Source organism: Tubulanus polymorphus, chromosome 1, assembly GCF_964204645.1.
Source record: "Tubulanus polymorphus chromosome 1, tnTubPoly1.2, whole genome shotgun sequence".
Taxonomy (NCBI): Eukaryota; Metazoa; Nemertea; class Palaeonemertea; order Tubulaniformes; family Tubulanidae; genus Tubulanus; species Tubulanus polymorphus.
Window position 1 is genome coordinate 25,520,724 of NC_134025.1, and position 13,680 is coordinate 25,534,403.

Below are 13,680 nucleotides of genomic sequence, written 5' to 3' on the forward strand. Positions count from 1 at the left end.
TTTGCTAACTATTTGTTATCAATGAACGTTTCATGTTATGGTTTTACAGAATGCGCAACTCAGAAATAAACACCTCGAACCCGAAACAATGGCTCGTGCTATCTAAGCTGTCACGCATCAATTGCATAGTTAACTGGAACTATAACACCTATTCGATACGCACCGGACTATTCAGTCGAATGTATTGATAAGGTAACATTCCGCAATTATCTCATTTATTGCCAAAATACTTAAACGCCGCTTTAGGTTCGACGACTCGTCGAATAGTCTGAATGGAAATCGTTAAGCAGTTTTATATACTTACACACTATTTGTACTCCAAGTGTGAAAACAAATAAATGTTTAATGAATTAGTTCATTTTTTTAGGTTTTTATTTCAAACGAGCCCTCACACTCCACTTTAATTGTATATAGACCTAGCCTAGATATGATTGAATTTATTTTTTCATTATGCTATTTGCTATTGTGTAATTGTTGATGACATCGTTGTTAAAGACAAAGTAGCGTACACTACAGAGGAGAGAGAGGATAAAATTGCGTACTAAATTGTCTTAAATTGGCTGCTCTCCCTCCCTCCAGCATTTTGAAATCAGCATTGATATTGATAAGTGACTTAAATAGCGATTTACTATTTTCATCAAAACATATCATTTTTGGGCTTGAATTAACTGCCTCTAGTCTAGAAATGTTCTGCATGCACTGCTGCCACATGAATTGAAACCCGGAGACTATTACAATGGTTTGGACGTCTTAAAACTAGCTTCACAACTCCTCATTGGGCACAATTGTTTTCATCCTCCATCAGTTGCAGAATTATGTTTCACCTTATTGCTATATTTTAACACCCCTGCTGATTTCAATCACAGACACTTCAACTTCCTTGGGACCAATTTAGATTTATCGATTTAGCTAGGCTGTGTAGGCAGCATGATAGTTTTAATACACTAGTGAATATAAGTAGCGACTGTAATTATATGCAATCTAGCTTGTGTCAAGTGTTAATAATTAATCCAATTCTATGGTGTATTCATTTCTCCATATTCTAAGTTCAGTTTGTTCTGATTATCCTACAATTAGCCAATTTGCTTTTATCATAGAAAAATACAAAAAACCATTTAGATGTAGAAATGAATGGCATTTATCTGAAGTAAAATGATATTTATGTAGTAGGCTTGAGTTTCATCCATGTATTCAAATTGAATTCATGGCATTTAGTTCAACTGTTTTGTTTTGGGTTAGGATTTGACTCAAGGGCTGTAGACCTTAATAGTTGGACGACCCAAACCATGGATGTTTATGCCCAAACTAGGCTAAACTAAGTTTGTTCTATCCTACAATGCTTTTTATTACAGAAAAGTAGTTGTTATAGAAATGCATGTCATTCATCTGAAGTAAAAATGATTTTTTGATTGTAGGCTTGAAATTCCCATTTCGATTAATTCATGGCATTCAGTTCTACCGTTGTGGCTCAGGATTTGACTCTAGGGCCCTAGAATTGAATTATAAGATTAAAACTTAAACTCATATGGAATCTGTAGCATAGATCCCTTCATATTTGTCACTATAACATTACTCTTTTTGCTAGATGTACATATAATGTTATATTCCCCATATTTACTTTGCGTGAGTGGCTGCTTCATTGATTTGTTACAGGTTTTTCCTACAGTTATAAGAAGCAATGCCATGTGTATTTTATATGCATTCGTGTTGTTATTGCGAACGAATGGATGGAATTCCGCTATTAGATTAGACAACATTCGAAAGCTATTTGTCTCGTAATAGCTGTGATATATGAAAAATCAATCCATGATCCCAATCCAGGGCTGTAATTGATGATAGCATACGATGAAATCGGCGATTCCAATAAAAAAGTAATTTTCACGAGGAGTGTTTAGTCAGACAGACTCTAATAATGGTAATAACAGATTTTTATTGGCGTTATAAGAGAGTGTTCAACTTCAAGTATCTAAGAATATAATGGTAGTCTGAATCCATATGTCCTGAAATTCGCGTCAGGTTTTATGAGTAATAGAATAAGTCACGAAGATGAATGTAAATTTTGCCGATTCCTCGCTATTATCACGTCTGTCTGGACTGACGGAGATTATGATTCAGCATCTGGGGAGCTTTATGTTACATCGGTAGTCGAGGTATTTATAGAGACAAAAATGAAAGCAACGAGAAAAGACAACTTTTGTCCCGCCTGGATCCAGTTCTACAGTTGCGAGAGTTCGATGAGTTAACTCCGGTTCCTGATTCATGATATTTTTGTTTTACGGAATGTTCGAAAACTGGAGTAAATTCATTACGGTCGGCGCAAGGATTACGTGAACTTTGATATTCACGGAATATACAGTTTATTTATATTTAGTAGTTGCCTCTCATCACTGCGTAATAACTTCATCCTAGTTATGTCTACTACAGTAGATATATCGGGTTACGTAACTCATTACGAATAAAATATTCTGAAAAAGCCACTTCAAACAATTCATCCTCCGCAACAAACGCTTTACATCAAGGATACGCTTTTGATAAAGGTACATAATTATTTAGAATTCAGGTAGGATCGGTAGCCTGTATCCTGTATGAGTCTATATAGTATCATACAAGGTTAGGATTTTGTTTACCGGTACAACACATTCTCTACTGCAGGCCTTATTGCATTACCGGCTTCTTTACTCGGCGAGGATTTGTTGTATAACATGTTTATGAAAGTCAGAATCGGGATAAGTTTTCCTCTCTCTCTCTCTCGACAACACAACACAACACCCGCGCGACCGGGGGATGAGCGTATCTACTTTTCAGTTTGCTGTGAAGTACAGAAGTTTTATTACAAATGTTTCTCTTTCGACGGCGCGGCTGAAAAATAAGTAAATCACTCGCGCGTAGTAAGCGTTAAGCTTGTTTACAATATACTTACAAAATCTATCCTCGCGGTATGCGGATTTCTCCTGCGAGATATTACTATTTCTCACGAAAAACTGTTTCAATAGTCACCTTTTCGTTCATACTGGTAATTAATACGCGGTGTAATATCAGATTTTTGTCGGAGTATTATTTATTCTTCGGCAGCTCATATTATTCATTAATCTATTTATAAGTTTAAGTAGTGTACTTAAAAAACCCCTTTAGATCAATTAATAGGAAGAATGTCGCCGATATTTTATCCCTATGCAATGATCGTTAGTTAATTAAGTGTAGAGCTGTGTTTGACAGCGGAGCCTGGTTATAGCGACGTTATTTATCATTTAAGGAAACATGTTTTAGCTTTGATTTATGCCAAGAAGAATGTCTTTCTCCCACAAGGTCTCACTTACTCTACCGCCAACTGTCAAAGCTCTCAATAATCCACGTTACAATCTTTATCTAGCCTGCAGAGAAAATCAGGCCAGGGTATTATTTATTTCCTTGCGTTTTTCTTTCGGAATGTGGATTTTCTTGTTTTCTATTATGTTCACTCGATCGTATTGATTCGGCATTGTGGCTTTCCGTGAGAAATAGGGAAATGTACTTTTCGAATAAGATCTTTTTGTTGAAAACGAAGAGAAAAAGTGTGAGAATGAATGTTGACGATTTTGTAAAATTGGTTCTAATACTCTAAATAATTAGTTTTTGTTATGGAAACACTTGTCTATGAAAAATAGTGCATAATATCCAGAACTTTAGTGAACTGGTTGAGAATTTCATAGATTTATGCCCCTTATCCTAGTTTGGAATCCAAAACTATGATCAACTGCCACATTTTCAAATTCTAATCTCTGGAATCTCTAATCTCTGTTCGAATTAAACTCTTTTTATCTTAAAATGTTGATGTATTGGATGTTTCAGGTATGGTGCTAATATGGACTCGCTGGATATACCTACAGCAATGTAAATCTTGATTGCTCCAATCTAAAACTATATTTTTGGTAAGTTACCCTTTTTGATTCATCCAGAGTTGTGAAACAAAAAAACAAAACTGCCAGAGCAAATTTGAGGGCTGGTTTCAGACAGCAAAGCATGATTTTGTTCGGGAAACTTGGCCTATGGAGGAAGCGATTGACGGTCATGTCAGAAATATTTACTGATCAGCTTTTAGAGATTAGTATCTATTTTGATATGAATGTTTACTCAAATGGTCTTAAGTTGCATCTATTGTCCTCTGGGTGGAGACCTACAGCAATATGATTAAATCCAGGTTGCTGTCAGATATGCGTATACGGTATTGAGTTGTATGTTAATATGTTTCGCTGATATGAAGTCAGATGTTTTAACCTGAATGTCGGTCGCCCATAATATGAAGTATATGAAATATAATTAGTTGATGGAAGATTACACAATCCATCCGTTTTCAATATGGTGCCATGCTATAGTATGACCATCAATTCAATCTATCTAGAGCTCTATCTATGTAAAGTCGTCTCTGCCTTGCGCTGGGATCAATTTAGTTACAATTACGGGTATACTGTGAAAGTAAAACGGCGCTAGTTCTATGGATTCTAATCTGTTTATATCAATACATCCATTTTCATCGTGGATAGTGTTCATTCTGTTTTCGATCTTTTAAGGCTGAAAGATGTCTCTCAGTAGCAACCCCTTGAGTTCTTCAAGCAGTAATAATAGTAGCTACAGCGACAACATGGATACGTATCAAGAATCATTAACCGGCATTCTGACATGGCTTCTAGAGGCCGAGGAATTGTTACAAGACGAGAATGATGCCTCTGATGAAGAAGACGTTTCAAAAGTCAAAGATAAATTCCAAACGCACGAAGTAAGTCAAAGAAATGGTTCACCTACAAATGTCAATATTGAAATAGCATTCTGAAAAAGAGCACTTTTAGGCTTTTAAACATAATCCTCATTTTACGAAATCCATAACTGGAAGGGCACTTTCCTAGAAAGCTGGGATTGTTTGAACCTGTTTAACCCTCCTCGGTGTGTGCGCGTCATGTCATACTTATCACATTTCAACTCGAGAATTGTTGATGATTCTTCGCAATTATTGTTCATTGTAGGATTTCATGATGGAGCTCATGAAACACCAGGCAAGTGTCGCGAATGTTTTGCACGAAGGAAATCAACTGATACAAGATTCTAAAATATCCCATGATGAAGAGGCAGAAATCCAAATTCAAATGGCATTATTGAACAATCGTTGGGAGGAACTACGAATAAAAGCTATGGAGAAACAATCAAAGTAAGTTATTTGTTCGGTAAGAGGCCTTATATGGCAATAATGGGCTGACCATGGGTTTGGTGTAGTTTAATATCAGAGTGTAGGCCTCCTAGTGTTGTATTGACATCGTACCCTTTGTGAAGTAATTAATTACTCAGCATGAGTTGTCTCTGTGAATTATATGTGGCATTCTTGTCAGATGCTATTGCTTCATATAGCACTATAAACACTATGTTCTATAGCGTAGTCAATTGAGAAGCGAAGCAACTTGATCAAAACAATCTGATATTTCAATATTGATAGTTATATTGTGTTCGCTGTGAAAGCATGTACATGGTTGTGAAATCGTTGTTGTTTATTTCAGGTTACAACACACATTAATGGATCTACAACAAAGACAGTTGGATTCTCTTGATCAGTGGTTGACGAAAATGGAAGTGCATATCGTCGAAGCAGAAACAATCGGTTCCGACCTGCAGGCGTTGAAACTACAAACTGATCAGCATAAAATCATACAGGATGAATTGATCGAACAGCAAGATAGAGTGAACAATCTTCAAAATATGGTTGTCGTTGTTGATGATTCTAATTCTGAGAAAGGTAAGCTTTACGACTTTCTAAAGAAAAATAAGTTATGCTATAAAAATCTGTACTGAATTATGTATTATGTTATTAGATTATGGAGATTTCGAAGGTCAGTTAGAACGTTTAGGAACTCGGTGGTCTAGTGTTTGTCAGTGGACTGAAGATCGTTGGACGCTGTTACAAGAATTATTGGGTAAATGGCAACAGTATGATAGCGAACTTCAGTCATTCAATGAGTGGTTAACTGCTAAAGAACAGATGCTGGCTGAAATGAAGTCCGATGATCTTGGTGATCCAGCACAAGTTGTTAGTCAACTGAAAAAGTTGAAGGTGAGATCAGAGTAGTAGTTATGTGCCTAATTTCTTGTGGCATCAAAAATTGGCAAGGAATGATCCGGTATCGATTTTATGTATTCTGCTTCAAGTTAGTATTTTGTTTTTCAAATATTGCAGTCTGCTGAGGAAAGTATGGATATTCAATTAAAGAAATTTGATTTGATAAATCAACATTGTCAGGATATGGTTGAAATTTTAAACCATAACGAACAATTCGTTGTGAAATTCAATGCTACAATGGAGGATTTACAGGGTCGTTGGGAGGCACTTGTGCATCATATGGGGTATCAAAGTCAAAGAGTAAGTCATAGCTACTACTGCTAATAGTAAACTCTGTATGAGTGATAAAAACCAATAAATTATGTTTACTGATTGAAACTAGATGGAATGAATTATGAATTTAATTTTCTAGATTGCTCAATCACACATTCATCTTTCTGAACTCGCTGCTCAAACAAAAACTGTTGTCACTGCTGATGAAAGTAATCAATCAACTCATCCAAACAGAGAGAACCATCTACGAGGTGAACTCGAGATTGAAATTGGAGAGATCAAGGAGTGGCTGGATAAAACTGAATCAAATCTAGAACTCCTGACTTCCGAGGCTCCAAACCCCGAGGATCAGCTTACATTCGATGAGCAAATGGTTTTGATAGAGGTAGTTTTTGTGATAAATTAAACATTTTAGAATCTGGTAATGTTCATGAATGTTTCAATTCATTAACAACGATATCATTTTAGGATATTGAAAATGAAATAACTATGCAACAGTCGAAGTTTGATGCTCTCGAAAAGAAATGGTCCAATTTACTTGCAGAGAATGCACTTGGTATAGTTAACAATGCAAAATAGATACAAGTGTTCGTGTATTAAATAACCTTGGTAAATAAATCTGGAAATAATTTTTTTCAGATGAAGAAGCTAATAATGTATTAGTCGCTAAAATGGCAGAAGTGTCTGAACGTTGGAGTCAGGTTTGCTCTTTATTTGATAACACGCACAAGAAAGTCGAAACAAATATTCGATCGTCCAAAGTGTTTGAAGATCTCATTCAGCTGAAAGAAGTGCTGCTTAACTATCAGAAATGGATTGACACTGCTGAGTCCGGAATTGTAGGTGAAGACTATGCATCAGAAATAACTGCTAAGCTGGAAAACTGTAAGGTAAGTCTATAATTAATGTTTGATTCGTAAACACGGCATTCTTTTCGTCAGTTGTATAGGTATGTCATATCTCATTTGTTTGTTTGAAAGGATAAACTGAAATCAATGAAATCACACGAAGAACAAGTTGATCAGATTCGAATGCAGGTGAAAGAACTTCCCGATACTGCTGATAATCTGGGGCAGCTTCAAGATGACCTGCATCTTTTTTTGCAGGAGTGGGAAGCAGTTTTTAATAAAATAGGTACGAGTACTATTTTAATTACTGATATCAATGCAAATAGATGAATAGACATTTGGTTGAAGCCTCTTGTCATTATGAGATTCAAAAGTTTGAATGATCTTAAGTTGATGAATTGTTATGTCTATAGGCAGCTATCAAGAGAGTCTACTTCAGTCCATTGATGAAACTCCGTCCAGTGCCTTTAATGAAGCTGTTGATGCTTTCCACACCTGGTTAACTGATATTGAAGCAGTCCTTGATTCAGAATCTTTCGAAGTCAATGATATTGATATTCTTGAAGCACAATATAAACAATACAAGGTATTATCATGGATTTGTTATAGTGGTATCGAGATGAGTATTTGAATTGATCTCGTACCCGATTAGATGAAAGTAGAATATGGTAGGGAATATGACTTGGGTTACATTTTCTGTTTTAAGGAACTTCAAGATGACATCTCTGAACATGTATCGACTGTCGATTACATCAAGTCGATTACTGAGGAAATGATACAACGCGCAACGTTTCCGGAAAAAAAGGACAGATTCACCTCCGACTTGGAAAAAATCGAAAAACGTTGGTTAAACGTTAACACGACAATCGATGAGCGAATGACGAAATTTCAGACCGCCATTCAGAATCTTGAGAAACTTCAGAGTCAAACGGTGGGATTATTACAGTGGATGGACGAAATGGATATGTTTTTGCACGCTGCAGAGGTGTCTTATGGCGATAATGAAACGATACAAGCTCAACTGCAAGAAAGTGATGTGAGTAGCTGCCATGAATACTGGTAACTTAAAGTAGGCGCCGTCTGTTCATCATACACGATTTTGTCTCTTTTTAATCAAGGGTGTCCAAGAAGACATTGTTCAACTGCAGAAAAATGTCGATAACATCAAAGAGTTGATGTCAGAATTAGTCTCAAGTGGGAACAAACAGTTCATAGAACAGCTTGATGAAGATGTATCTCAGCTTTACTCTCAATGGGAAGAGGTTGTCTCATTAGCTAAAAAGCAAAATCACAAGTACGCATTCAAAAAGTCTTCTGTCAATACAGATATAAATTCTTTCTCTCATGAACTGATGTATTATCTGTTTTTGAACTTTTTTACAAAGGTTACGGATGGCTTTGGAGAAAACAGAAATGCTACAACAAGAAATCTGTGCCCTGGACAAGTGGCTGGATAGTTTTCTACAAATTCAACTTAGCAAAGAGTATGTCGTCGAAGACAGTCATGATCTGGGAATTAATTCGAAAGCTATGAAGGTAAAATCCACTTATTCACAGAATCACCTCGTTGACGGACTTCATCAATTATCTTATTGCTAGTTGAATGTTTTATGCATAGAGTAAGTCAAATTCTGTCAATTGCAGAAATTAAAGGTGGAGGTGTCCGCGAAAGATAATGAAATGAAGAGTATCCAAAAGATTTATGGGTCGATGTTAGCTGACACTGTAATGGCTACGCATAAAGATTTAGATCAAAGAATGTCCAGCATTAAAGATAAGTGGGCCGATGTCTGCACTCAAGTAAGTTTGTATACTATTAAAACCTACTTGTACGAAAACCTCTAGAATGACATTACCCAGTAACTTGTTCGTAACTTGATAGGTCGAAGAACTTTTTGATCGATATGTGACCGGCGAAGGTGAATGGTTAGAGTTTAAGAATTTGCTCAGTAAGGAAGTGGCTTGGGTTAGCCGTGTACAACGCATTTTACACATACATAGAAACAGTAACAGCGTTGATGCTGAAGAGGTTTCTGAAGAACTTGATGTAAGTAGTCCAGGAATTTGTCGTAAATGATACAACCTAGAGACCTCATAAAGTATTTGATTTAGGATTCATATCTACTTTCACTTCATAAAGAATTTGATTTAGGATTTTCTCTAGTTGCAATTTAGATATTGATGAGCTAGATATTTCTAAAAGCACTAGAATTTTGGTGAAACCCAACTGAGAAGAATTGAATATTAACATCTTGTAATATTTTATGGAATTTGTAGGAGCTCGAAAATCTGGTGATACATAATCATACTGATGAAAACAAGTTACGTATGGAAGAACTGGTAGGTTTTCTTGTTGCCAAGAAAGTAATGGTTGGCACAATCAAAAAGGAATGGGAGAGTTTTCTCAACAAGTGGAATTCAACAAATTCTGAGGTAAGTGAATGATTAGTTGATTACCGGGTAAAAATATGTGTCCAGATATTTCTCTACTAATATTTCAATCATTTCAGGGTCACAAGCGCATCACGTATTTAGACTCAACTATGAAAACTTCTCAGAACATTGAACGACAGTTGATCGAAATGTCGCAATGGACGAACGATGTTGCCTTGTCTTTACGGGAGTGGTTGGATGCAGATTTCTTGGCAGCCGACTTTCCTGACGTGACTGAGGTAGAGCTTTCATGTATTGGCGTATTCAGAATAGTTATGTTTTGTAAATGTAGATAATTTTCTTTTTAACGAATTTGTATCCGTTCTCGGTTGCAGACGTTGCTGCGTGAGTTCACTCACCAAGAGAAAATTCTCTCTGATCTGAATGCTCAAGTCGCCACTTATCAGCAGGAAGGGAAAGCAGAAGCTTCTACGAGGTTACAACAACAAATCAACATAGCATCCGTACGTAGTTCTCTCAATTTTTATCTGCTATCCTCTTCCTTATTCATATCATTACTCATAGATACATAGGCTAATGCGCATCTACATTATTTGTTCATTGCAGAAACATTTCTCTGAAGTGAAGGGAATGTTCAATAAGTTTCAACGTCCGGCCAACTTCGATCTGAAATTGAATTTTGTGCGAAGGACTCTCAACGATATCGAAGAACGCCTGCATTTCATAGATCTGATCGATACAGACCCTGAAAATGTTGAAACTCAACTACAACATTGCTTAGTAAGTCAATTTAGAAGTTTAGAGTTATTTCTGAAATATTTCATTTCGTCAAATCTGGCTCTAAATTATTTCATTAATTATTTCATTATTTTATTAAGTCATTATACGTATTACAGACATTTTATCATTCGATGAGCGAACTGAAACCTGATGTTGAATACGTAATTAAAACTGGACGTCAAATCGTCGATAAACAGCAGGTAGACTTTCCAGAAAAACTCAACCAACAAATAGAAGCTATAAAACAACATTACAACAAACTCGGAATTCAGGTGGTTAATCTTTCTTATATTATCAGATGTGATTAGATATTTTAGTTTGAATCTCTGATTGAGCTCGTTTATTCCTACAGGTCACTCAAGGAAAAGCTGATTTGGAAAACGCTGTCCAGCTATCCAAGTTCATGCATGCAGATATCATAGTTATTAGCAACGTACTTAATCGTTGGGAGAAAGTTCTTCAACGGGAAGAAAAGTTAAGCATTGTTGAGGTAATAGATTAATAAGGTTACCCTAGATAATTACTAGAATATTCGCTACATATTTCTCATTACTGCTATCATAAAACATTGTATGTATAAATAGTTACATAAGCAACAACAAGGAATCTTATTATCACACCCTGATCATTGGTTTTTGCTAGGATGCGGATAAGGATGTTGCTAAGCACCAGCCACATATCGAAAGTTTAAGCAGCACATTCAATAAATTACAAGAGATGGCAGACGAGAGTGGTCTGGTCGAATCTCAGGAACAGGTCGGTGACATTAAACGTAGATGGGCTTCTTTAGTCAATTTAGTTCAGTCTAAGAAGACATCTTTACAGGTACGTAACACTACATTTCGGCCTTTTATTTCAACGAGAAAAATTATGGGGTATTGTATTATTTCAGTTCATTGAGGCTGTCATTACGTTGTTTATTATTTCGCTAGGGAAAAACTTCCGATGACGATGACTATAGCTTGGATAGTTTAGATATCGAAATGGAGAATTTCATGAAGGCTTCGTCATCGTTTAAACAAACTCTTCACATCACTTCAATTGAAGAAGAAAATCTTCCTTCTGAAGTCGTAAAGAACCAGACTGTAAGTTATTACCAAAGTTATATGATTATTTTCAAATACATTTATTCATCTTTATGTACAAAATGATGTAAGTATTCAACTTGATTCGTATTACAGCTATTAAATGAGGAAAAGGAACGATTAGAAGGTGAAATGCAAAGGATTACTGAAAAAGTAAAGAAGGGACTACCGGAAAATAGCGAAGATATCGCTATCGATGGTTCAGATGAAAATATACAACACAAGTTAGAAAAAGCTAAGGTAGGAATTGGTTTTATTGATAGGCCTATTCTGCGCTTCAGATTTATTCAGGTGGACATTTTCTGTAATATTTCACTCCGCAATATTTGTGCGTTTTACCAAATATGTGTTTCAGGATGTTTTTCGTTTTGCATTTTTTCGTTTTGCAAAGGCACGGTCTGTATTTAAAAAAAAATATTGCAGCGGTTTTGTATAAATGACAATACCCTCTCGTAGACCATTTTGACACATCGTAGCAAGCATTTTTGGCGTGTTTCACAAATAGACGTTCGCAGTAGCAGAAATGATACGATGGAATTTCACTGCAAAGATACAAAAATCAAAATCAATGTTCAGTCCAGACCTGACTACGATGACTATTTGGGAGTAGTTTCTACTCTTTTAAAATTTTTAACCACTCAGATATATCAAAATACTCTCAAAATCAGAATAATTTAAAGTTCAATTACTGTTTTTGATGTCAAATCACTCTCAGTTTTGTGGTGAAAACTACAGTGATAGGAAATATCAGGTAGTTTGGCCAGACAGTCAAATTCACTTTATCCAGACCAGGTTAATAATGGTTTTGATCTAGTAGTAGTAGTATTAGTAGCAGATTTATAGGTAGTTAGAATACCATTTCTTTATGGATTTCTTTGAAAACTGAATGATTCGACTTACGTTCTATCGCAATGAACGCAGCGATCGTGTTGTAAACATGCCTCATCCAAAGCATCAGCCGGTTTCCTACAGCTCCTGAAATGACAACATTACAAGGCTGAGTTTACTTTATGGGAATGGTTTGGTGCATAAAAGGAAGCAATGAATGTTAAACGACAGATCATTACCGACACGTTTCAATGGGGTCCGCGCAGGTACAACAACCATTTGCATTTTTAGGGTACAACCCCGTGTTGTACTGTCCGCACCAATTCTTATAATCTAATATTCCCAGTGCTGGTGTAATTGCTGAAAATTTTAACGAGATGGAAATCAGAAGTTCTTTGAAGTATTGGATTTCATGGACAGCTGTTAGTAATAATTATCTCGGCAGCTTCAACGTTCGCAACGTTTAAATTTAAACGTTTTAAGTTTGAATAGTTATGGTAAACATTAGAGTATAGGCACACTGTTTTTGGAACAGAATTATCAACAGTATTAACGAATTGAAATTCTGAGCAGCCATAAATATGTTTTTACTACGACAAACTTAAAACTGATTAGACTCAAAATAAAGACGTACCAACAAATTAGATAGCCGAATGATGATGTGAAAATGAGTGACTATAATGTAAGATAGACCATCAAAGTCTTAAAGCGAAAAACTTGTTTCTATTGAACGTCTTGAATTTACCTACCTGCACATAGTATTAGTATCCTCACAAGCATTTTACTGTTCGATGAATGAATGTTTACTACCTATGTACTCTGGGAGTTTTAACTGTTTTTGAGCAGCTGTATCTATATCGTTAAATGAATACCCAATAATAAAGCACTCAACGGTTTTATTCCAGCCTTTGAAGGTCGCCAACCATGCTGGCTATACAATTATGTTCTTTTTCTATATTTCAGCAAACGATTAAAAATTAGATTCCCATCATTTAGATAGAATACCCAGAGCTTTTGATTATCATACTTGCGAGTAGATTCAACTCATGTTCCGCTGTTTTAAAAGTTTTGGAATTGAGTTATTCATGTCTTGAGAATTTTTGAACAGGATGAGCGCTTGACATATTTTTATCTAAAATAAGCATCGGAATTGCATTTTTCCAATTAGCAATTCATTCAGTTTCTAAGAAAAAAGTACATCCTATTTAATTCCCCATAAAAACCCGAGCGATTATGAATGCTTCATTTGTCCATCTAAACAGAATTAGTATAGCTCAACGAATTCGTATAGAATTCATTAGTATTACGAAGAAAAACTATTCATCGCGAGGTGCCAAAGCGTGGTTATGCGAATAATTCCATCCTATCAGATCCTGAGTAACTCGATCAAAAT

General features: G+C 35.8%; 2 protein-coding genes and 1 long non-coding RNA gene across 3 annotated transcripts; 2 read left to right on the top strand and 1 right to left on the bottom strand.

Annotated features, from left to right (window-relative positions):
• Window positions 1–58: 58 nt before the first annotated feature.
• On the top strand, window positions 59–4,687 carry LOC141915400 (uncharacterized). Its single transcript, XR_012620955.1, has 3 exons — window positions 59–192; window positions 3,829–3,908; window positions 4,548–4,687. It is a non-coding gene; the product is annotated as an uncharacterized LOC141915400 (long non-coding RNA).
• Window positions 4,688–5,006: 319 nt separating this feature from the next.
• LOC141914778 (dystrophin-like) lies at window positions 5,007–11,719 on the top strand. The gene is made up of 24 exons (XM_074806074.1): window positions 5,007–5,179; window positions 5,523–5,758; window positions 5,835–6,073; window positions 6,197–6,379; window positions 6,492–6,737; window positions 6,821–6,908; window positions 6,992–7,242; window positions 7,333–7,486; window positions 7,614–7,786; window positions 7,907–8,236; window positions 8,319–8,494; window positions 8,586–8,736; window positions 8,845–9,000; window positions 9,083–9,247; window positions 9,478–9,633; window positions 9,711–9,872; window positions 9,969–10,097; window positions 10,201–10,374; window positions 10,491–10,646; window positions 10,727–10,864; window positions 11,017–11,199; window positions 11,307–11,459; window positions 11,556–11,658; window positions 11,700–11,719. The coding sequence occupies exons 1-24, from the start codon at window positions 5,007–5,009 to the stop codon at window positions 11,717–11,719; spliced, it is 4,095 nt and encodes a 1,364-aa protein (XP_074662175.1).
• Window positions 11,549–13,094, bottom strand: LOC141915399 (uncharacterized). Its single transcript, XM_074806912.1, has 4 exons — window positions 13,037–13,094; window positions 12,527–12,647; window positions 12,360–12,434; window positions 11,549–12,001 (listed from the first exon to the last, which is right to left on the bottom strand). The coding sequence occupies exons 1-4, from the start codon at window positions 13,065–13,067 to the stop codon at window positions 11,743–11,745; spliced, it is 486 nt and encodes a 161-aa protein (XP_074663013.1). The 5' UTR covers window positions 13,068–13,094; the 3' UTR covers window positions 11,549–11,742.
• Window positions 13,095–13,680: the final 586 nt, after the last annotated feature.